Consider the following 25,448-nt stretch of genomic DNA (forward strand, 5'->3'; position numbering starts at 1 on the left):
AACAGTGTCCTAAACAGTAAACAGGGTGTTACTTTCAGGTTTTGTTAATACTGTCACTTAAACATTGAAGTTGCACTTAAAGCAACTGCAGTAGCACACTTTCCACAAGAAACGGGCGCTCCAGTGAAGAATAGTTGTGACATAGCACATAATAGGCAAGTAGGAAACTGCAATAAAACTGAGATTCCTGCCAAAGCTGGATAGATTCCTGTTTTTAATACCTGGCTTGTTTGGTGATTTTCAATATTTCAGTATTTTGGTGTTTTTTTCCCATTTTGAATGAAGTGTATATTTTATACCAAGAGAATAGGATGTAAATAGAACTTGGAACTGTGAAGAAATCTGTTTGATTTTTTAATGCAAAATATGGAGTGGATTGGGAAATAGTGGTGTCAGGTTAGGTTGTAGTAGGCAAGAAAAGTGTTACACAAGAAAACATTTCACTTCTGTCTTGCCTAGTTGTTACAGTAAGGTACATCTTAGAGGGAAAGCATTGGAGTTGCACAAGCAAATAAAATGCAACAGCATAAAAGGACTTTTCCCTGTAATGGAACATCTCTGTAAGAGTAAAAGGGATGTGGAAGGCTTGAAAAAGTAGGTCAATTAATCTCATGTTTATGCATAAGAATTCTAGTGTAGGTTTAAATTGTGTAATGCTAGGTGAATGCTGTACATCATTCAAGTATGTAATATAAGATTTAGCACAATGCTTAATTCTAAATATGTTTAGATAAATATCGTGTAAAAATCACTGATTCGTGACATTTTTTAACTGTGGTAGTAGCCCCCCGCCCCTCCAAAAAAAACAGTGGGGTAATGCCACTAGTATCAGCAATTATATTGATGTTTTATTTAAATTTTTTCAATTGAATATTTTCTCTACATCCTTCTGCTGCTAGTCCATGGATAAGATTACTTCAGATTTTTGAAGTATTGCATTATTAATCAGACTGTAAATATATAATTCAGTATGAGCAATCCAATGAGCATTCCGTTGCAACTGGAGTTGATTAATGATGCTGAGCCTGCAGTAGCAATAAGGAGGTTACATTTTAAAAGCTTGATGCGTGTTGTTGAGGTCTTAAACTTACAGCTAAAGTAGTCAGCCATTCAGTCAAGGATGACAGTGGAGGGAGGAAGAGTAGGAGGAGGGCTTTGACCTTGACTGCACTCATTGCATTGGACAGCATATTAGGGAATTGTGTATTCTCTTCATTCCTTTTTCAATTGGAAACTTTCTCAATGATATGCAGTGCTTAAAAGCCTTGATGATTTTTAGGGATGTATGTGTGCATGTGCTTGTATCACACATGCACACACAAATATGCTGTATTTATGTAACATTAGTGTGTTTGTATGCACACACGTAAAAATATAAATAGTATATCAAAGCCAAGTAGTACTTCTAAAATTGAGACTTGATATATCATTAAACATGTTATTTACCACGTCAGTCACTTTAATACCTTTTTACTAACACACGTGTTTTTAAAAATAAAGCTGAGTTTTCTAGTAGTTTGATTGTGAATATGCTATGTGTTTCTACAGTTGTGGTTTATGTGTTCCTTGTCAGGTGGTAATAGATACCAAAATAGTTAACAGATCTTTATTAAGTATTGGTGTAACCTCTTGCCCATATACATTGTGCTTAGTTGTTTGCTACAGAAATAGTGTGCTTGAAAACATCCAGTGGTTTGCACTGTGTGCAGAAGATAACCTTGATGAGATCAGATAAGGATGGATAGGGATTTCTGTTTAGAAATACACCCATCCTTGTGTTTTTATAGTATGAAGTTAGGGGTATGATGTTATAACATACTCTGGTTTTAAATACAGGTTTATACCTCTGTTGAATTTTCACAACATTAATAGCAGCTTAGGTTTAGGGATTCTGTTGGACTTACTGTTCCTTTAAGCCAGGAATTGTTTTCAAAACTCATTTAAACACTTGGAAGAAAATAAACAGAAAAATTAATGCACGACATCAGGACCTTGTGAACAATCTTCTGTTTCTCAGAAGAGAAGCACTGGTTCCAGACAAGGTCTGTTTGCTGGGTGGCAAGTTGAGCCTACGTCTCATGACAAACAGAATTCCATGATTCTGTAGCTACTTGGAGCTGGAGAGGCTTTACACAGTGATGGAAAGAATGAATCTCCCTGCACAGCTGTCCCCTATGTTGTTATTTATCCAAATGTCTTCTTATTTTCTGTCTTATCTTTCATGGATTTGTTTTTGGAAGTGCCTGAAACTCACTGTGGAAGTCAGCAGTAAAAATGAAAGTTTTGGCACAGGAGTAAGAGCTGGGAACACCCTAGAAAGTATATAAAAATGAAAACTAAATCAGTTTTGCTGTGTGATGTTGTCTGCAGAAATTAACACTGAACTCTCCACAGAAGCTGAGAAATGAGAAACATGAATTATAATATTTTGGAGGGGGAAAGAGATGTTCAGCTGTTGCTGTCTTTTAAATAACTTGCTGTAAAGTCATTTTGTTGTGATTTTTCCCTTTAAGGATGTGGTCTGAGAAGGAGGTATTTTCAGACCGTATATTTCGATTTGTTGCTGAATCTGTGAAATTTCCAACTGGGAAATCTTACTGCCCTACTTATTGTAGCCTTCCTTAGCGTAAGACCTTTTTTAGTGGAAAATCTGTTTGCAGGTAGAAACCCTAGAGGGAGAATAAGTCAGTGTCTGTCCCCGATTTGCAGCTCAGTTGCTTGAATTGCAGGACCACTTCAAACACTTCTGACTATCTGCGTTTGACATTCCTCTGATTCCCACTTAAATAGACATTAAGTAAAAAATCTTGGAGAGGGCTACTTTGTGAATATCTCCTAGGTAGCCAAAATGATAACTGTCAAAGGTTGATCCCAGCTGAAACAAGTGGAAGCCCTAGCTGGAATCTCATATTTTTAGGTAGGAAATGATATCTGTGGTTATAAATTGGATATCAGGTTGATTTCCCATTTGCTGCTGGCTATAATCAACAGAAGCCATGACAGTGACAGATTATTTTTCCCACCTGCACTTGGAAAACAAGCTCCTCTTCTTTTTTTGCAGTAACTTTTTTTTTATTGTCCTCTGGTCTTTTTGTGTACATTGCAAAGGGTGGTGGCTTAAATCTTTTAGGAGGCTGTATGTAGTGCAGAACATTGGAATGAAATAGGAGTGATGTGTAATGGTCCAAGATGGTGCTGATTCCTTTGTGGTCCTGTTTGATCTATGAACTTCCCTGCTAAACTGCATTCTCCATTGATGCTGTTGACCATCAATTGAGGTGGAGGACGTCCTGGTAGGTCATTTTATTCTGACTTAAGAAACTGAGTTTTCTGGAGGGGTGGTTTCTGTGGAGAATGCACTCGGTAATCCTCTTCTGGGTAGTGCATTTTAAATGACAGTGGTAGCTGGAGTTCAGTGTATTTTGTTGTTGTTACGAATTTATACCTGTGTCACAAATACTAGCCTATCCAACATCCTATCTTTTCAGTTGTGTATGTGCAAGTGTGTGTGTTCATATACATCTGTTAAGATATACATATATATGTTTATGTATGTAGGTGTAGAATAAGTGTGTTCTTCCATATCTATAGCACATATCTAGTATATTCCTGCTCTGCATTAGTAACACATTTTAAGGCACTTGTGAGAGCAAATAGTTACAAGGCACAAGGATCATCCAGTGGTTTAGGTACATCTTGAAATATGCTTTGCTAAGAAAAATAATGGGATATCTGAATTCAGGCTCAACCATTTGAATTCTGCCAAGCTGACTGAGCTTTTCAGTAGGATCAGTGGCAGAGTCTCTTTCTGAGCACATTTGATGTAGGAGGAGGTTTGATCTTAGATTAGCACACAGTTGGCAGTGTGCTACGCTAAGTATAATGTAATTGGCATGTGATGTTTGCGCACACTGTTACACCCTGTTAAAAGTTCAGCAGTGTTTTATGATCTCTTCCTTTCTGTCTCTCTTGTAGGAGTAGCAGCTGCTTTGGGGTTCAATCCTGGTCTCTTCAGAGATTTAGGTTTTTCTCAAGCTTAAACATGTTCAGAAATTTTCATAAGGATTACACCAACCTGTAATCTCCTCCCTTCCTTATCCGAGTAGTTGTGAGATTTTTACCTTGAGGGTATGGAGTACTCTTAAAGCTGGAGTGAAATGAATGCTGTGGTGCTTGCTTGAAACATTCACTCTAATGTACATTAGCTTTCTTGTGTGTCTCAGTCTCTGTGTTCTGTTTTGTGGCTGTGTCAGAGGTGTTGATTTGACAGGTGCAATCGCACTGTCCTTGCTCAGCTTTCTGCTTGCATTAGCATTGGTGATTCTGGTAGTAACTGAGCCTTCCACAGTCTATTGCTATAGGTCTTGTTCCTTTCCTCGGCTGCTCTTGTTTTCCTCTTTACTCCTCTACATGTTTTACCCAAAGTTATTTTGACTAGCCATTCCCTGTTTCTTTCTTCTGTTGAAAAAGTGTTCTTATTTAAAAAAAAAAAAATAAAAAATTTAGTAATCAAAAAGCACGGAGAAGCCTGACGTCTCTACCAGAAACCTGATGTTTAAAAAAATCATTACAACTAGCATTCACCCTTTGAGATGGCATGAAATGGCTAAGTATTGAGACACCGTGTTTTTCTGTCCCTTCTTCCTCCTCTGTTCAGTTGCTAGCATCAGTAAATGAAAGGAGTATGCACTAAGCTCATTCAGGCTTGCTGCAATACCATCTACAGATCCATTGGTGTTCTAGGTACTGTAAACTATGATTGGTAACTGCATTCGTACTAAATCTCAAGTAGGTGATGGAGGTTGGAAGAGCAGGAAAAGCTTTTTTTTAGTAGCTATTTAAATGTGTTGGAAGGAGATTGCATGATCTGCTGTTTTTCGATTTGACATGTTTTATGAATGCATCATTTGAGTCACAGACTGTTGCATATACTTCCCCAGCATTTGCCAGGACATGATGAAATTATCACAGTTCTATGTGACCACCTTGCTAGTGAGGCATGTATGTTGGATTAGTATTGCTGTCTTTGCTGACATGCAAATTTTTTGTTGATTTTTTTTTTTACTATTTTTCTGTAAACCTTCTTATCTCCATGACAAGAAAATTGATAAAGAATGATGATGTATACAGAAATTGTATTAATCTCATACTGATTCAAAATTCTGATTGCTTGTGAAGAAAAATTGTCTGGAGAACACTACAGTAGATGAGATCGAGACCAGAGTATTTAAGAGGTAGAAACTTGACTGAATTAATTATAGTTTAAATTCAAATAATGATTGGCTTTGTTTTGAATTCTCCAATAAATATTATTAGGTGGAAAGAAGAGTGTGCTAAAGTATTCACTGTAGTGAACTACATGATGCTAATGAAAAAAAAAAGCTGTTAAGCTGTTTGACTTGATATGGATTGTTTTATTTCTTTTTATTTCTTTTGTGTACTTGTTTTTTTGAAACCTGATTTAGTTTGATTGCCGTGGGGGAGTAAGAGAGTAATAGTTCAAGTTTTGAAAAACACTTCACATTCACAGGTATTCTAATTGATCTTAAGCAAAGTGTCCAGTGTCTCAGTTTCTAAGAAACACTTTGTTTCAAGAATCAGCTCAGCAACCTGTGGGGTAGTTCCAATGGATATAGCTATGTAAAGCAAATGTTAAAGAAATGCCATTAGTGAATTGTTTTGGTGGACTTGCTTGACCATTTGATCCTGGACAATCTGCCTCTTCACGGAACTTACACCAAGTGGTACTGAAAGGTGCGGAGAGGAATCACATATAATAGTTTACATTGTTCACCTGATGTCTTTTCAAAATTGTTTTTGCAAGTGTCTCTTTGGCCAATCCTTTCCAGTGAATTGTGAGGTACTTTTTTTGCGAAAAACTCCATGCTATGACTCCTGTCTGAGGCCTCTTCAGTAACGTTTTGTGCAGAAAAAAATTGCATTCGGTTGTCAGTAGGATCACCATTCTTGTTGAATTGTTTTTGCAGGGAGAAATTCATGTTAAATTTCGACGCTGGTAACACTCTGTGTAAGTCACACCAAAATGTATCTCCAAGTCTGAAAAGTATCTGTGGGAAGCACTTAGTGGCATTTTGACTCCAGGCCCATAACCGTATGTTCTGTGGTTCATGTTAGGAATCCAGCAAGGAATTATTTTGCTTGCAACAAATTCTGTTAAAGTACTAATACCAGCTTGGTTGTTAGGTTTGTGTTGACTCTTCTGCAGTTTTTACCTTTGGGCTTTTTTTGTCTTACCCTAATTTGGGCTTAGTGTCAACTGGGTAATTTTACTCATGTTTCCTTTGTTCTGTGCTTCTGTTTCAAGTAGAGATGTCCATGATGGCAGCAGAGTTCTGTTTACACAACCAGTTTAAATCTAAAATGTCTGATAGTTGTTGGAAAAAAACCAACAATAGTTGATGTTAGTCACAGTAAGAGGTGCCTAAATATTAAAGCAAAAATGACTATAAAATGTTATATGTACAGGTCAGAGAATCAAATACCTAACATTAGTAATTCAGTCCTTTTGTAGTTGACCGTACCATATGGCTTCTTACATGCTTTCTAATACTGTCTGATTCTTAATTATGATTTTATTTAATCCTGTATTAGAATGTAGTAGCTTCTTGAATTACCATATCATATTTACCTCAGAGTAAACCCTACGATTTTGTGTTTACTGCACATACTTACCTATTCTTTAGTTTCTATTAATTGACTTTTCACAGTGGGCTATCAGCAGAATATGCTTTTCTTTACTTTTGGACCAGTGTTTTATTATTGTAACTGTAATAAGTATCTGACCTGTACAAAAGGCACATAATGGCAGGGTTTAACAAGAAGACAGGAAGCATCAGTATCTGATGCTGGTTTATATTTATACATTTATATTTATTTAAATGTTTTATATTTATTTATATAAATATATTTTATATTTATACATAATACATAGTGTATTGTGGAAGTCAGTGTTATGTTGCATGCTGAGCATTTGGGGTGGGAGGGGTTTGTACTGATATGACAAGTTCTGGATTTATATCCTGGTGGGAAAGACAGACAAGATAGCATTCAGTGTCCCCTTAGCTGCCTTTTTATTTGAAAAAAAATTTTTTTTTTAAATCACCATCTTAGAACAAAAGACACTATGGAAATGAATGTTTCCTATGACAGTGATTTTGCTATCATTTGTATTCCTGACAGGCTCAGTAGATACTGAAGGTTTAAATAAAAATGGTTGCTCAAGCACTTGGATTTATATCGAACTGTACAATTTTAAAGTGCACTTCATCTTTCTGTATATGGCTGTTTTAACATAGAATGAATTTTAGCACACTCTATGTACTTGAACAGAGAAAATTTGAGTTAGCTTGCCTGGAGAGTAGCTATAACTCTAGGACCTGCTTTGCCATGCTTTGCTTAATATAAATGACAATCAGTCCCTAAGCTGTCAACCTAAATTTTCACTAAATGACTGAGCTCTTTAACAAGCATCCTGCTTTCACAATGGGCCTGCAAGAAATAATGGTTTTCCAAGTCAGGAATTCCTTTGCCTTCATCCTCAATTTGTGAAGATTCTGGATGAGCAGATGAAGTTCATCATGGAGATGATGGTTTTGTTGTCAGCATGACTACCAGTTCCGTGTAGTCCTCCTTCGGGTTCTTCTGAGCTTACTTAAATAGGTGGAATGCTAGCTTGGTAGACTAGTTGCATTCATTCAAATAACATTTTATAAATGTCTGCTGTTTTTTTCTGCCTCACTTCCTATTTTAGTGAACTGTTTTAAGTTATTCTATTAACTGATTGTTGGCATAAATGGATCAAAACCTACTGAAAGTGATTTCAGTGCCTGTTAAGTCCACCATTTCAGATCAAATCAATGAGAGCAGAGAACTATTCCACATACACCCCATCACAGAACTGGCAAAAAGTAATTTTACTTGAGCCTCACTAATTTTCTTGTTCTGTGTAGCAAAGCTGTTTCTGAAGACTTGTCTACCCCATCTAATTCATCATGATGATGCTGATCAAAATGATCAATATGGATTTATTTCAGTGATTTCAGTAGCTAAGTGGATTTTATTTTATTCAGTAGTTCAACTTCCATAACGAATGAAGAAGGAGTTTATAAAGCTTGTGAGAAACTCAAGCAGACCTTTAGTTGCCTTCATGTTCCCTAAGGTAGGTAACTGAGTGGAGTATGTATGAAGTAACTGTTGACCGCCACTCTCCTTAAAGAAAATGATCAAAAAGTTCCAGGGTGGCATCAGGTGATGTTCAGGAGGGTGGGAGGAAAGTAACAGAAGAATCCTTATATGAATTACCATGACACTTTTATCTGGAACTTAGCAATACTGTTTGTGTACCTGAAGAAACAGATTCTTTGATTTTCTTTTGAATGGGCAGAGTATATTATTGTACAAAACTCATAACGTATTCTAAACTCTGCCCACGCATGTCACTTTAAAAAAAAGAGAAATGAAGAGTAATATTTAGACCACAGTAGGTGAACCCAAGAGGTCATATCCTAGCTGTGGCATTTAATGACTAGATAAGTAACTCTGAGTGGTTTATTACATCCTACTTTGGGGCAGTTTCCAGGAAAGGCAGGCATGGTTCAGAACTTTGAGTGGTGGCTTTGAAATAATTCAGTGGGAAAAAAGCATTGAAGTGAGTGTGCCCAACGGTTGTGAACCTAGACAGAAAAGCTTAAAAATTGTCCTTCAAAACATTATAGCATTTCAGCAGTTGAAAATAGTGTGAATATACAGAACTGTGCAAGTCTGGATTTAACAGCCCACTTGGTAGTTCAACCTATTACTATTGTTAGTGTGATTTAGAATCTGTGGGTGAAATGCTTCAAATACTCAAATCTGCTGCTTTGGAAAATCAGTTTCGTATCAGCTTAACTCTTCCACAGAAAAGAAAGTATTTGTTATCTTCGTTTATACTTCTTATCCTATAATTTACCTATGTGCTCTTAAATTACCAGAAATCAGAAAATATATCTGAAGGTGTATAAGTATATATCCCACTGTAAGCAAGTTGCAGCTCTTGCGATGGACCTAGATTAACCTTACAAGCAGTTCTCTTCAGTTTAAAAGAAATATAAAGCAAACCCCTCCTCAAAAAAAACAAACAAAACCCCACCGAACAAAAATGTCTTCTGTATCTCAGATACCGTTTTAATTATACTCCTGGCATCTGTGAACATCTTTATTACCATCCTTCCAAGGACTCTCTTAAAAGGGCTCATCTCTACAACACGAACACTTCATTTGGAGAGGAACCTAGTAAAAGGATCTTGGTTCACTTCTGATTTCTACAGAAACTCTTGTTCCCTGTTTTCAGGTTCTCCTGCAGTGTTCCTGTAAAATAAGAACAAAAGCCTGGAAGGCCTCTTCAAACAGTTTAGTTATTGACTGCCATATTGGAGGCTTCTACTCCTGATGCTAATGATTTCTGTTACAACTAGTTCCAGTCAAGCTCTTTGCTTTTGTTATTTAAAAGCTGTTTCAGCTCTGTTTGGGACAATGAGATTCCTCCTGTAGTCCCTTGTAATTCATACCTCGTTTTGAAATTATGTTCAAGCAAGTTAGTTTGCAAATATGCCTTTTGACTTAAAAAGCAAACTGTAGTTGAATTGCTAAGAAGCTGACTGTCCTATAAACAACTCTTAATTAGACTCAAATATTTTGGTCTCTTAAATAATTCTGCTTGAGGGTACTTGCTTGCTGGGTTCTTAGCAAAATACATGCTGTTCCTGTACAACTATGTGTGAACTGAGAATGGCATGATTAATGCTTTACTAATGATTAAAGCCTGCTTTCACAGTAGCCTTTCAAAGCTTGCCGTAGTTCACCTTCATTTTACTGTTTTTCAAGTGGTTTGTTTTTAAGATTCAGTATTGCATGCTACAGATAAATGCTGTGAATTTTTCCTGAGATTCTTGAAGGTTCTAACTGTATCTTTGTACTCAGTGCCCATTTAGAACATCAACTTTAATCTGTTGGTTTACTGCTCTTGCCTTCATCTTTGAGCTTATTAAAGGCAAAGGGAGATTTGTTTTTTTTCCTTCCTTTCTGGTCACCAGAAGAGTGCATACTGCTCCCTTCTAAACTTACTGACAAGACACAACTTCCAGTCCAGTGTTTATAAGTGTGATATTTGCACATCAGTGATGGTTGTCCCTGAAGCACTTCTCTACACTGTTCAGTGGAATGGCAAAGCAGCTGACCAGTGATGACATCTTCAGTGTCTTGCCATCAAGGAGTTGATGATGAAGGCCTTGCTATGACATATGGACATATGTTTCAGGCATACAACCCACATCATTCAGCTCCTATAAAATGTTCTGGTGGAGAATCAGCCTAGTGTTCTAGTAAAGCATATTAATAGCACCCCTTAAGCACCTTTGAGAGCATTGTGGTATAAATGAGTTACAAATTGACAGCAATGGAGCACTAAAGAGAGGGCGATCTTCCTTGGAAAGAAGCAGTGTGACCTTTTATATGATAAGCACCTAAGATACCAACAGCAGCAAAGACCAACTAGTTTAAGTGCCGTTGTGAGTTTGTCATAATATGTGTGGTGTTACCCTCCGTGCCTGTGCAATCATCTGCCCACTTGCCTGCCTTGATTTTGAAGGATGACACTTTCATTTGCATTCATAATTTTGGAAATATCACATGTAGCTATCAGTACAATTGGGTTTGTATTTCTGAGTGCCTGTTGCTTAAGGTGGTCTTACCAGGCACCAGTCCATTAAACAAGTATTTGGTATGTTGCAATAGAATTAGATGGTCAACCATCATGAACAACAGAAAAATGTAATGTGTCCTGTTTTGCTGGTGCCCTGTGCCAGCAGGTAGGTGGTGGGAGTACTGACAAGAATAGAGAACTTTTGTCCCACTGAATTTTCTTACAAAGTTAATCTAGTATAAAAATATGTAGCTTTGCCTATACTAGCATGTACACATGCAGGCTTTTAGACTGTGACAGTCTCATGACCTAGATTTGTATTTGCTCAAGCCTGAATGAACCAGTTAAGAAATATCTCCAGGGAGACAGATCTCTACTAAATCATAGCAGAGCTTTGCTTTTAACCATAGCACTGGCAGTGGCAACTTTCCTTTAACTGGGTGGGTGTAGTCCATATTTGACAGTGTCAGTGTTAGCTGTTCCACATTTGCCTAGTTTAGAAATGCAGATATTTTTGGATTGTGTTTTACTTCAAACACTCTATTGGCAAGGGTGTGAAATGGAAGGCAAAGGAGTGTTCATATTCTCATAGCATTAATCAGAGATAATATTAAGCTGAGATTTTGCGTTCTCTGTTTGCTTAGCAGTGTAGTTCAAAATATACAGATAATGTCATGGCCCCATCAGCTGTCAGACACCACAGACATTAGGGTAGGAATGGTACAAATTAAGCCAGGTGGGTATGTGAATAATCAGGGAGGTTAGTGTTCACTAATTGGTCTCCCCTCTAAATCTCATTTCTCCCATGCATCTGGTAAGCCATTCTTCTGCTGTTTTATTGTATGCTTTTAGCTTGATGATAGTTGATTCCTGTTGGAATTACGTGATGCAAACTTCTGTCCTTGTCAATATTCAGAGAATACAGCCTTTTACCCTGGGTTACATGTCTCTTGAGAGTCCTTGTGAAATGCTTCACCCTTGCCTTAGTCTGTCTCTTTGTACAGCAGCTGATGAGGTAGTTGTAACATCAGTGCCACCTTCCCAGTCTAGCAGACCTGGGCTCTCAGGTACCATTTAGTTTCTTGCGGAATCTTTTGTGGAATTTCTGTAATTGTCATTTTACTATACTGGTTAATCTGAACAAGATATTGTGGGACAGAGACGCATTCTGTACGTTACCTGAGACTCACATCCATAGTATTGATTTGACCTGTAAACTTTTAAAGTAGCACAGAGTTGGATCCCTCACTGATTCAGCAATCACTTAATGAGCCTGACAAAAATAATGTAAGTTTTCTAACTAGGGCAAGTCTGAACTTGATCAGTACGGGTGTCATCCATCTTAATGCTTTTAACATAAACCAATTGACAAACAGCAGACAACTCATTATTACGAACTGCTACAGAAGGCTTTTTAAGGAGCTGTTTGGGAAAGCCATTTGTCTGAGCAGCAGAGAAGTTTACCAACAAGCAAGGGATCCTCAAATTCCTTGGTGGTGCCGTTTGGCTTCCTGTACATTCTTCTCATGGTCAGAAAGACTGAGAAGTTTCCCACTAGAGCAGAAGCTTACAGCTTGTGTCACTAGTACACCTCCTCACAATGCCTGGTGAGATACCTCCTGGGCAAAAGCTTCTGAACGAAAACCAGTGGGGTACCTCTCTGAAGCATGGAACAAATAGAGCAGGCCGGCGTTGACTTCTGGAGTCACTGGAATAAAACTTTGTCCAAGTAAATTTTGATACATTAAAACTTCCCTTGCTCTAGAAATATTTTCCCCAGGAGAGAAATCATGTAGAGTTTTTCCTAAAATTTGCTTGAGAATGACTGGACAGGCTGCTGCTTAGGGCCCTGAACATTTCCATGAGCTCTTTTTGCACACAAGCTAAGAAGAAAGTGTGCATACTGTCCACAGACGGAAGAAATTATGGAGAAAAGGGACTTGTAGATGCCTGTTTCATTTTTTGTTATTGTTAACAGAAAATACTTTGGCCATAGAGTAGCACAAACAAATTAGTAAAGATACATCAGCAGTGCAGATCTATTACTGTGATGAAAGTGATTTGGGAAACCTTTGCTGTGTCATCGTGAGTTTAAAAAAAAAAAATCCACGAACTTCATCACTGTTAAAAGCCAACTATTTAGAATATTTTAGTGTTCCCTCATACTGCAAGTAACTGTAGTTGATATTTCTAGGAAATCTGTGGGTTTTTTCATTGTATTTTGATGCTGTGTTGTTCAATTGGTAGGCAGACTGAGCCAGCAACTACAGTAAGTGTTGTAAAATGTCAGATCTGGTTGTCCAGATTTGTTAGCAAAGTATGGACGTAATATGGTAGCTAGAATTAGACGGTGCATTTTCTGTAAACTACTTTTTAGTAGTTTTCATACAAACTATTCCAGTAAGTACAAAGGACCTAAGCATTTGTCAGGATGTGCCAATCCCTGATGTGCTGCTTTTTCCATATTCAGGGAGAATTTTAGGAGGAGGGAGGTACTGTTGGTGCTAGTCATCTATTGGGAGGGGAGATACAGAGGACCTGGGAGGAACCTGGAAGAAATACGTTTCTTGTCCCACTGGTTTGGTTTCCTGTAGTTTATAGTTGCGGTAGGGGGTTTGCACTAGGGGCCTGAGTAAAAAGCATTTGCAACCATGCAGCATTTATACATACTTAAAATTGGGCATCCCTTGATCCTGTTACACACTGGTTTGGCATTACTGAACTGTGGGGTTAATTTTCACCAGTTTAGTTAAAGTTTGAGATGCTGTTTTCTGGTTTTATTATTTACTGATTTTACACTATAGTATAGTTACTCCAACAGCTGTAGCGTATTGGTATTGCCTCAGTTCAAATGCTAGCTAGGTTGGCTGTGCCATGTGGTACAGAATGCTGTGCTTCTGCTGAACAGAGCACGGGGCCATGAATCACTCTTGAATGTTTATCTGAAAAGTAGATTTCCGGCTGACTGTGTAGTTATATTGATGTCCCTCAACAGGAGACAGCCAAGCTATATGGAAGAAGGAATTTGGAGAGTAAATCCATGCAAAAGCTATTCACTTCTTACTGTGGTAGCACAGACAGTGTGTAGAAATTATTGTTAGGACCGATGAAGGAAGAGGTGCAATAGGGTATGAGGAAATTAGTATGTTACTCAGCTCTGGCAGACCTGCTAAGTGTTGGATAGTTCTGTTTTGCTCCTCTTGAATGACACCAGGAGGAAAAGCAATTCTAAATAAATATCCAGTGGAAATTAAGGGTGGGTGTGCTTTGACATTGACTTTCTTCCTGTTACTTGAGGGACATTTCTCAAACAAATACATTTAAGTTTTTGTTTGATTTATTATTTTGTGACTTACTGTCAAGTAACTATTGTAACAAATAGTTACCTTTTGTTTTCTGGCTTATTTTCTATCAAAAAATTAAATTAATAGAAAAGCATTTTGCAAACTTATTTCAGGGAAAATAGAATGTTCAGATCTATAAATATTTATAGCTATTTCAGTGAAGAATGTTTTTCTGTATGCAGTGTTCAAACTATTTCACTGAAAATACCTGCTTTACAAGAGATGAAGAGATGTTTAGTTTTGTAAATATTAGTCCCTAGAATTTCAGAAAATTTAATGAAAAGAAATTGTTAAAGAAAAATAGTTTAACTGTTCATTGAATATGTATCTGCTTCTAAGCCCACACCTATTGTAATTTAACAGTAACAGCATCCTAGCTCTAGCTGTTGTGAGAACGTGTCTATGCAGGGAGCTTTTGGGAAGGATACAGTAATTTCAGCTGAGAATTGAAGTAAGGCTGTGCAAATGGAAGTACAGGTGCCTGCTCCAAGATTTATCCTCCTGAGGTACAGTGACCAGAGGCTATGGTGACCCAGCTGGGACAGTGACCATTCCTTACCACACATTGCTCCTGCTCCTCTGCTGGAGAGTACTACTGCCTTGGATGTTCTGGCAAATCACGAGTATAATCACTCCATAACCCAGTTCTGTCAAAAAGTAAGGGAAATATTCTTCAAAAATGCAATGGCCAAGACAAAAAAAAAAGTGTCAGAATTGGTTGAGAAAGTGATTATGCAAACAGGAATGTTGGCAGCTGTGAGGGGGTCTGTTAACTTCTGGAGCTGAAGGGGAGCTGGTTGCTGCCGTGGCTCCACTGCTACTGAACTGCAGGCGGAATGGCAGGCATTCCTCCAGCTTGAAGTTACTTTGCTCTGAAGAACCATAATATTGCCTCGTTCTTATGTCTTACTTTTCAGCACTTGATAATATCTTGGGTTTTATATGTTTGAAATATTTTTGCGTGTTTGCTTTGTTTGCAAGGTATCTCTGTGGGCATCCAGAGGCCTGCTCATTTTGATTCAACCACTGGTTATAATCTTGTTTTGTTGGTATTTCCCAGAACCTGGGTACTGTGATGGTTCAACTTAAGTCCTTGACGTACATACTCCAGATACGTACTTGGAGGCACTGGGTTCTCTCACTGACGATCTGTTTTGGGTTTTGTTTTTTTTTTAAGAGCTCAGAGCTGCTGCTACCTCTCCCAAACCTGTCAGATCCATAATTTATTACTTCAGTCTCCAGCCTTGCAAGCACATATCAGTCACAGTCTGATTTAGAAATTACCTACTTCATTGCTCGTAGAGCATTAGACTTAATACCAGGCAAACCATTCCTTCCAAAATCCTCTTAATTTCCAGGAACCCTTTGACTTTTGGTCAGCCATTCCAGAGGCTGAGTGATATTGGGGGGCAAAAAGAGTCTACTACCCACACAGAGAAATATTTAAATGTGGTGTGAATCAATGTATAGAAGATAAAGGGAACGCAGAACATATTTTTCCCTTGTTTTTCTCTGTGATCTCAGCCCTTTTTCATGACCAAGTTCTTAGTTCTTTTGAGAAAAAACAGGTGTCCTATTTTGGCTGTTACCCAGGAGATGGAAACTGCCTGTCCCGGATATTACTGAAAGCCAAGTGGGGAGGTTTAGAGCCTGAGGGTAATTTGGAGGAGGCAGATGAAAACCTTTCTCTGAAGTTTGAGAACACAGTGTTGGAGGAAGCTGATAACTCATGGGCTCTTTTCATAAGCTCTTTTTTGAATAAAGCATCCTTTGGTGTCTCTGAAACCAAAAGCACTGAGTTGAACAAGACCAGACCACTGATGCATTTAGGTCCTTCCTTCTTTAAGGAGTTGAATTTGACCTGGAAAAAAATGAGGGGCATTGGGAGGACACAGTTACAGGTTCCCAACTTGTTAAAGATGTCAGGGATCAATTTGCCATGTCTGTTTATGTAGGGCAGGGAAAAAGGTTCTTTTGTGGAACAAGTGGAAGACCTAGGTTGAAACCTTGGGTGGGTGGGAGGGGGAACCACCCAAAATGTAGACGCAGGAAAAAGAAAAATAAAAATGGAGCAGCTTCCCTGTGGATGTTGTGGACTCCGTTTCAATGGAGCTTTGTCAGAATGTATTAGATGAGCGTCTGGCAGGAACAGCATAGGGATGCAATGCAAGGGACTAGGCTAGGCTGCCTCTTGAGGTTCCTTCCGACACGTGTTTTTATGGTTTCTGTGGCGGATGATCACAAAGTGAAAATATTAACAAGCTGAGAAACTACTTAATGTATTTTAAAAAACTTTTTTTTGTCTAAATTTTAAGAAATGGGGCCTCTGCTTGTTTTTAAATTTATCAAGTGTGTGACACTACTGTATTGGCTAAACTGCTTTCGAGTTCTGACTTATTCTGTTCTGGATCTCACAGATGAGATCAGGTTTATCTGAATGCTCTGGTTTGCTAAATTTATGCTAACCTAGTAAAAGCAGCAGTACAAAATGAAAAATCACCATAACTTTACCAGAATATTTTAATTTTTTTTTTTCACCTGGTTAAAGTTTCATGGTCAGTCTTCACCATTTGGTTTTTCTTTACCCCTTTTTCTCCATTGATAAAGGGAGATTAGACACTGGACTGAATTTGGATGTTCCTTGATGTGAGTTAGTGCCCTTTTTAAAAATCCATTTTTGAATGTTACATATAGAAGGGTTAACTAAAAGATTAAGTAGATTTTTTTGTTTGCAAGTAACTGTATCTATTTTCATGCCATAACCTTGTGACCTTTCACCTTAAAAGAAAATGTTATTTTCTGAAATATTAAAAGATTCAGCTATACATAGGAAGCATAATACTACATCACCATAACTTACACGATACCCACTACTGTCAGGATTTGTATGGCATGAAACTTTCAAGTCAGGTGACTTGCAGTCACTTGTCTAGTATTCCATACTAGAAAGCAGTCAATCATTTCATTACACACAAAGATTTTTCAGGTGGATCCTATTTTCTACCTTAAAGGAAGTTTAATTCAATCTTTCAGAAGGTGTTGCAATGTGCCTGTGCAACTGTATTATAATCACTTTGCTTTAATGTCAGAGAATACAGATTCAGTCATCTGTATTACTCCTTTATATGTTGGCAGAAGAGAGGAGACCTCTTTTAATGCCTCTACTAAAGATATTTTTTTTTGAAACGTGATTGCTGAATGTGCTTACACTTTTTCTGAATTATTGTTTCCCTTTAACCAAAGTCATTCACACCAAAAGTTAAGACTGCAGCCTGTTCATGGGAAGGTTGACAGGAAAAGGTCAGTATCCACTTCGCCTTTTAATAGACAAGATAATCAGATGAAGTCTGAAGATGTGATGTGCGTGGCTTGCAAGTCTTACCTTCAGGTGCAATAGAAAGCAAAGAGGAGAGGAAAGCTCTTTCTAGAACTTACCTGTTCACTGGTGTCACTTTATATTGTTTCCTCTTTTTAAAAGGAGTAGAAAATAGGGGGCGGGGAGAGAGAGTTTAGAGGGTTGCATTATAATAGCCCTGCTTTAACACATTGACCAGACAGAGGAGGGAGCAGGAATTGTGTCTCACCTTACCACACTGGAAGCTGACAGCCAGGTTTCAGAGGTCACCTGTGAGTTAGAACTGCCTTCTGAGCACCTTGGTCAGACTGTTTTCCAAGCTGACCTGTCTCTTTTCCAGCTGTTTAGTGTGCCACCTTTTTTTTTTAACAGTGCACATAAGCAGACATGAACATAATTATTCTTCCTGGGACCATTCTGGATGGTGAAAAACTGTTCCAATCTGTGGTTTCTTGGGATATTTTGGTTTTTGTAATGCTCTGAGGTTTGCTTATGTATAAATGATAAAGTACTGAACTGAACCCAGTTATGGTCAATCTCTGTGGAAATACTGCAGAGGTTTATTTTTTTGTCTTGCATTTATTTTGTGCTGCTGCTATACTGAACAATTACTTCTGAAATGTAAAGACCTTTTGGATGGGTTTTAGGAACTAGTATTTAGTAGTAGTGAAAGATCTTCATTTATGATTTTAATTTATTTATCAGACCACTGCCTAGAATGATTGGTTCAAAATACAGATTGTTTTGTTATCAGACACTGATAGGTTAGGAAAGCATTGAGGTGTGTACATTAATGTTTCTTGTGTGTTTTTTCACTCATTCACCCCTTTTCCTTTGTCAGAGAGTCTTATCATATCTAGCATTTCATATTGGTAGTGAGTGGTCTTGGAAGTACTAAAAAAGCTGAAGTAGGATGATTTGCTTTTGAGAGGCAGATGGATGGGCTGCTGCAAAAATACAGGGGAGGATGACATTTTAGAGCCAAAGCTGCTCCTAAATGTTACTGGTAGAGAAATGATTTGTCTGCTGTCTGTGCCTTGGAGAAGGGATGCAATCACTGAGCTCAGTGCATCGCTGCATTGATGAAATGTAAATGGTAGTTCCTTCCTATTCCTTAAAGTGATTTTGCCAAACAGTCCTGAGTATTTGGGCTGTAAAAAGATGCACAACTGGGGTTTAAATTTTTGTTTAACTACTGGAATTTGTCCTGCTCAAATTATCATCATCATCAGTAGTACATAGAATCTCACGCCCTCCTATTTAAAATACACATACATTAATTCATGCAGAAAGGATTTGGGGATTCTAGTAGATTCTGTATTTATGCAGAAAGGACTTCAGTTCTGAAGAGTTCTTGGAGATCACTGTGGAAAGTCTGATGATGGAAGAGTGGCTTGGAGTGTTAATGACAGCAAGGGAAGACACGTGAGACAAAACCCAGACTATCTACAAAATGAAACAAAACAAAAAGCATCTGTAGCTTCCTGTTTCTGTAGACAAATGCTGTCAAATTCAGTGAAGTTTCTGAAATAGAACTGAAATGAAAAATAGCTTGTTCTTTAAGCTCTGGGTAGCTGTGCAACAGGATAAAAACATTTAGCAGATCTATGTGGAGACTTTAAAAAAACCACAACGCAGTATTGCACACTTCAGTATCTTCAGAAAGGAGAAGTTATGTACTAAGAAAATCCTGCGTTCATTTAACTAGTTATTCTAAGCTGTTAGTTACCAGCTAATCTAAATGTTCTAATAAAGAGGTGTGGTAAGAGAATAGTTTTCTATAGTAGTAAATATGTAAATTACTATAGTAGTAATTATGTTGGCAATACATCCAATAAGTGTATTGTTTTCCTATGCACCATTTTGACATACCTCAGACAAAGTAGCAGCCTTTAAGTATGTGTACACAAGTTTTTGGAAAATGAATTTCCAATATACAAAAAAAAAGACATGGTTTGGATAGTATCTAGCTTGATGATGCTAATGAGACTTATATAGAACTGCATTTGAATACATATAATTCTATTGAACTAATTTCATTTTTTTAAATGGAAAGTTGAGTGTATTAAAGCATTAAATGGAAAATTCTAAGCAATAATGCCATTACTGCTTTTTCAGATACTTTAGTAGGAACTTGCAAGTGACTTGACACCATGGTAGCTCTTTCCTTGAAGATCTGTGTCCGCCAATGCAATGTAGTGAAGACGATGCAGTTTGAACCATCTACTGCAGTGTATGATGCCTGTAGAGTTATTCGTGAACGAGTGCCAGAGGCTCAAACAGGGCAAGGTGAGTTCCTGTACTTGTCCTTAGTCAATTCATTGGCTGAATTGAAAATAAACATAGACCCTTTTTTTTTTTCACACTGTTCTGTTCCTCCATTTATCTTGCAGGTTGGAGGGTTTGTTTTTTTATTTAAATCATAAGGCTCTGGAGTGAAAGGCACAAAGTGCAAACAGCTTTTTAAGTGACAGAAGGTAGCTGCATTCTTTTACTTCCTTCCATCCTGACAGAGGTTTTTCTACAAAGGATACTTTTTTGTGGAACTTTGACTTCTTAAATAAATTGCTTGTTTGCCTGAAAGATGATTTTTTTCCCCCGCTTGGAGAGCAATTTTTGTGGTACCATCTTTTTAAAGCAATGTTTGTGGCAATGCTTTCTAGGAAAATCTGGGCAGGCTTATTTTGTACGTCAGCAAAGGAAGGGACAACATGAATTGCAAAAGAGTGGCTGGACATCTCCAAAATATGCAAAGGGAAATGTTTGAAACTGGTTAGTAAGTAAAAGGATCACCATGCTGTGCATACCATACTCAGAATGCTGCTACGTGTTAGTCAAATTTAACTGTCTCTGTGCCTATTGAGCAAATTAGATGAATGCAGACTGTGAAATATGTCTTCACTTGGACAAAAGCTCTGGTTTAAATGTAGTCAAAGTTGTCAAGTTGCAGGAGTCCTTAGGAAGTCTAGTTACATATCTTAAATTTTTCAGTTACAAGCTGTGCGTTTTTACCATACTGATCTCTCAAGGCAGTTAGTTTGAACAGCTGTTGAATTCAGAGAAGTTGAGTAATAAATATCCCTGAACGTTGTGAACCTCGTAGGAAAGCCTAGGAACTCTTCAGATTATACAGTAGGGCTTTTCCTTTATATGTGATTGCAGTGCAGTTGTGAACTTCAACAACTTCATGAAGTTGAGTGATGAACAGAAGTAAGGTTGCTAACGTATCCTTTCCCCTTCTTTGTGGCTGTTAAAATGTGTGTTGTTGGCCTGTTAGTTCAGAAGACTCAGAGGTGCAGCACAGGCTGATCAAACTAGTTCCTGCACAACAGAAAATGTAATTGTCCTGCATTACTGTCAACAGTGCACATTTCATTTCTCCAAGCTTGCATGCTGGCACAAAGGTGGCCGTGATGTTAACACGCAAGTTGCACAGCTACTACTATTTCATTACTAGGGTGCATACCTCAGAAATGAGTATCAGAGCAGTCTGTGCTTCCTCAGTAATTCTGTGATCTGTGCAAGGCGCTTTTTGTGCTTCTAAAGGTCACAACCTATTTATAGGCACAAATTCTAAAATTTTACGTAACTGATTCTGTACTGAGTTTGTGTCATAAGCATTTCTGTATGTATGGATCACTTGGCTTTTCAGTGGAGTTTTTAATTAAGGTCCATTAATTCAGGAAAGCAGCAAACGTTCTTGTTCAGTTGTTTTTTGGAAGGATTCTTCCTTCGAAATTGTGTATCTGTAAGTCAGTTACGCTTTCATTAATTAAGTGTAAGTTCTTTTATATACTTGCATGAGTAACGATGTGTTTAATATAAATGCTCATAAAGGTACATTGTTGCTATACATAACATTTAAAGATGAAACATTGTCCAAAAATTGGAGCTATTTTTACCTGACTTTCTGATCAGAGGGTCCAAACACATGGCTGAAAGTAAACAAGGTACAGTCCCTGCACCGAGCTGTTGTTAACAGGCTGTGTGCACACAGCTGGCCAGCTTGTATGAAAAAAGCTGTTAGTTTAAGCTGTAGAACTGCAATTAGAGCAGGCTCAGCTGATGGACAGTAGTTTACACTGTTTGTGATAGTGAAGTGTACTCTGTATCAATTCTTCATGCAAATGTTTATCAAGAAGAGATGCTTTGGGTGGGCCTTAATTTGACAATCGTAGTCCTTCATTTTGTATACCTGGAGTTTAGTCTTTGAAGCCTAAGCCAGGGTTAGGCTTAGGCTAACCAATGAGAGTTTTATCATTTACTTGTGATTCTGAAAGAATCAGTTGGCTTGTGTTTAGCCTGCAATAGACGCAAGTTTTTCCTGAGATTGTTATTATGGATATAATTCTAGAATCTTGTATTTTTTTAAATGCCTAAACCTGAAGCATCTACCAAAAAGATTCCGAAGTTTAGCATAAACTCAATATGTGAAGGGTTGAAAACAAACTATATTTTTTTAAATAGAACTACTGCTTGAAATAATGTGCTATGGTTAAGCCCAAACTGCTTGTATTTTTGGTTAGTCAATTCCAAAGCAGGACCTATGAGCATTTAAAAAAGGTCATCCTGAAGAGAATTAATTACAAATATAATACAAATTACACAGTAGATGTGGCATGTTCTTGCTTAGTGAAGCTTTTATTCAAGTCTTCTATAAAGTCTGATCTACCCTGCTATCTGCTGCTAAGCTAAATATTTTCTGAAGCACAGAAAAAAATTTCTGTCCAAGTTCATTAAAAATGGAAGGTAAGTGTAATGGAAGCTTAAACCTGAAGCTGAATAAGCGTGAATAAAACTATGTTGGCTTTATTAGGTTTGATGTTTTTCAGTGAGTCTCTGTCTTTTTTGTTCCACAGCCTCTGACTATGGATTGTTCTTGTCAGATGAAGATCCTCGAAAAGGTATATGGCTGGAGGCTGGAAGAACGCTGGATTATTACATGCTGAGAAATGGGGTATGGTGCAAGCCTGTTGCTTCTTTCACCAACACGCTTTTAGAAAACTTGTTTCCCAAGTAGCAAGAAGAATGTTTAGCATTTGGAAGGGTAGGAGGGTCTTGAGTCTGTTCCTGAAATTGACCCACTTCTCTTCCTTGCTGTGCCTCAGCAGTTAGTTTTTTCCTGTGTCTGGTTGTGACTGTGAGCTACTGTGGCCAATAGCTTCTTCACAGAATGACTAACAGAACGATAAAAAATAAGTTTTGTAATAAGGTTTATATTTGAGGTGACCTTGCATTATAGTGTAGGTTGCTTGTATACTGAAGATGAGGAGGTCATACTTGCTCACATTATGGCCAGCTTGCTTTATAACCAAAAGGCATTGCTATCCTTTTTAAATGCTAAACTGGTTTTTGCAGCACAAAGGTACTTTGGTCTATCCTGCCCTGTTTAGGTTTTGGTCTTGCCGGCTAGGACAAGTTCTTGAAAAATTACATTGGCAGAACTAAAAGTAGTCACTTCTCAAGTTTGTTACATGAATAAGTTTGCCTATACTATAATAAAGGGAAAAATCTAGCTTGGGGGGTGGGGAGGGAATCCTGGTTTAGGCATCTAAGTTAGTGGGTTAGCTTGTGGTGACTCCCAAAAGCATTTAGAAGCAGTATTGTTTACCTCCTAGGATGTATTGGAGTACAAAAAGAAACAGAGACCTCAGAAAATACGTATGTTGGATGGTTCAGTGAAAACAGTCATGGTGGATGATTCTAAAACAGTCGGTGAATTGCTGGTTACCATTTGCAGCAGGATAGGTAAGCTTTTGGGACCCACATACTTAAGAACTTGTTTTTCTGCTATATTTTTATCTTGATTTTTAGGATATTATGTGTATTACTGGCTAGAAATTGGCACATATGTTAAAAAAAAAAATTTGTTATCAGTTAACATTTACCAAAGACTTTTTTGAAATCTGTTGTCCAGGTTTTATGAAAGTCAGTAGAGAGTTAGTTATATTCTTAAATTTCAGTATTTAGTAGTTGAAGGCACAAAGTTATCTGACAGTCCGGTTACAAATTGTTTATTATATGTTAACTTTTACATATGCTTTCCTGCTATGTGGTAGAGAATTAGAACTAAATTTCTACTTAATTTTAATGGGATGAAAGATAAATACTGTTAACCTTGAAATATATCTGAACTTAGGGCTCTATGTTGTTATGATTAAGAGTTGGTCACAGTATGGTATCATTTGTGAAATGACATACGGAAGCCATCCAGAGCAGCTGGTCAAAAATGTGTCATATTGGTTGTAATCTGTCTTTGTGTTTATCTAAATAGAGACATTTTGGAAAACTAGATCATATTTAACTATAAACATGCATCTAACATGGATTAGTTTAAATCATCTTAAACCCTTGCTTAGTTCTCATTTAGAATTAAAGTGGCCTTAATTTGATTTAGATTCATTTACTTGGAAAGTGAATTAAGCTAAATTTAAATTCATCCATTTCAATTTTGTTTGAGTGTTTCTATGCTGGATTCTAATGTGCTGTAACTAATTTATTTGAAAAATTAGTTTGACTTATTTTCATGAATATGGTCATGTAGGTGAGCATTTAATTTGCTTTCCTGTATAACATAAACATGCTTTACCAAGCAGTGGAAGAAACCAAGCAGAAGAAATGGGAGCAACTTAGCACATATGCTAAATGTTGTGAACTGATTTTTGATTCAGTTTCATGTAAAATTCATAGGAAGAGTTGAGTTTTAAAACTCTAAAAAAAAATCATGTATTTCACATGGTTTCTATTCCTCAGCCTGCTCTGCCACATATCTTCTATACATCGTGGGCAAGCTGAAATTACTCAGTTCTCAGAAAGCAATTGTAGGCATCCATGAAAGGAAATTTACTATGGCATCTCTATTCTGGAATTTACTGCTATTTTAAATTCCCTCATGTTTTTAAACTGGCAGCTTCTCTTGGTAGATAACAAAAAAACTTAATATCTTTCTAAAAGTGGCAAATGCAGCATATGACGAAGGAATGATATATTTGAAGGATAATGCCGGATATTGGAGAGATGTCTTGAACGTAGAAATTGTAGATTATTCTTGGGATCTCCTTCCCCATACACTGTTCTAGCATTTCATCTGGAATATCTTTACTATACTTCAAATGAACAATTTGTGTTTTAATATATGGAAAAGAATATTTCACCTGTCCTAAAATGTATTAAATTTTTATTGTTACAAATATTGGATTTATTTATAATTCCAGGAATAACAAATTATGAGGAATATTCCTTAATCCAGGAGAGCATCGAAGAGAAGAAAGAGGAGAGTACAGGAACGCTTAAGAAAGATAGGACATTGTTGCGTGATGAAAGAAAAATGGAAAAACTGAAGGCAAAGCTTCATACAGATGATGATTGTGAGTAGTGTATTCCAGAATAATTCTTCAATTAATATCTTTCTGCAGTATAGTTCAAGAGAACCATACAGGAATGCATTTTTAGATTCTTCAGTGTGTCTCAGTTGATCTCCCTACATGTATTTTGCATCCAATTATATATAATATCGTCTGCTACTGAGTATTTTTAAAATCAGGTAAATGGACAAGTTGTTGCCTCTAGCTATGAGAGTTAGCGGTTCTTTTGAAGTGTTTTTTGTTAGTTGTTTGGTAGGGGAGTTTAACTTAAGCGTGAAGGGTCATTTCCATAATGACAATTTTCTCCCCTTCATTAAAGTTGGATATTTAAATATTTATGCCTACTGAAAGCCATCAAAAGGTAGTTTTGTCTTTGAAGGTATAAATTTTAAGTGTAAATGGAGTTTGCCAAAGAACTAAGACAGTATTTGATTTATGCGTAAAGTTGTGAGAACTATTTTTTCTGTTTTACATTAAGGTGCTAAGATTAACTGTGACTGGCAGGAAGATGTTTTAAAATTGTATTCAGGGATAAGAAAGATATACGGAACAATTGGTTTTAGGGGGGAAAAAGTGGTAAACTTTTAAGTAATTTTGCAATGAAGCTTTGAAGATCTAAATTTAGTATTAAAACTTTACTATATTTGTTTCTTCAACATTAATGGTGTTTTATGCTGTAGTAAATT

General features: G+C 37.2%; 1 protein-coding gene across 1 annotated transcript in view; it reads left to right on the forward strand.

Moving 5' to 3' along the window:
• Positions 1-25,448, forward strand: part of TLN2 (talin 2) — a 175,042-nt gene that overhangs the window by 33,996 nt on the left and 115,598 nt on the right. The window contains exons 3-6 of the mRNA XM_009330049.1: positions 19,517-19,687; positions 22,258-22,355; positions 23,017-23,146; positions 24,613-24,765. Of these exons, the coding sequence (XP_009328324.1) occupies positions 19,552-19,687; positions 22,258-22,355; positions 23,017-23,146; positions 24,613-24,765 (517 nt within the window). The 5' untranslated portion in view covers positions 19,517-19,551. The remainder of the gene's footprint in view (positions 1-19,516; positions 19,688-22,257; positions 22,356-23,016; positions 23,147-24,612; positions 24,766-25,448) is intronic.

This window comes from Pygoscelis adeliae, unplaced genomic scaffold, assembly GCF_000699105.1.
Source record: "Pygoscelis adeliae isolate BGI_AS28 unplaced genomic scaffold, ASM69910v1 Scaffold298, whole genome shotgun sequence".
Lineage (NCBI taxonomy): Eukaryota > Metazoa > Chordata > Aves > Sphenisciformes > Spheniscidae > Pygoscelis > Pygoscelis adeliae.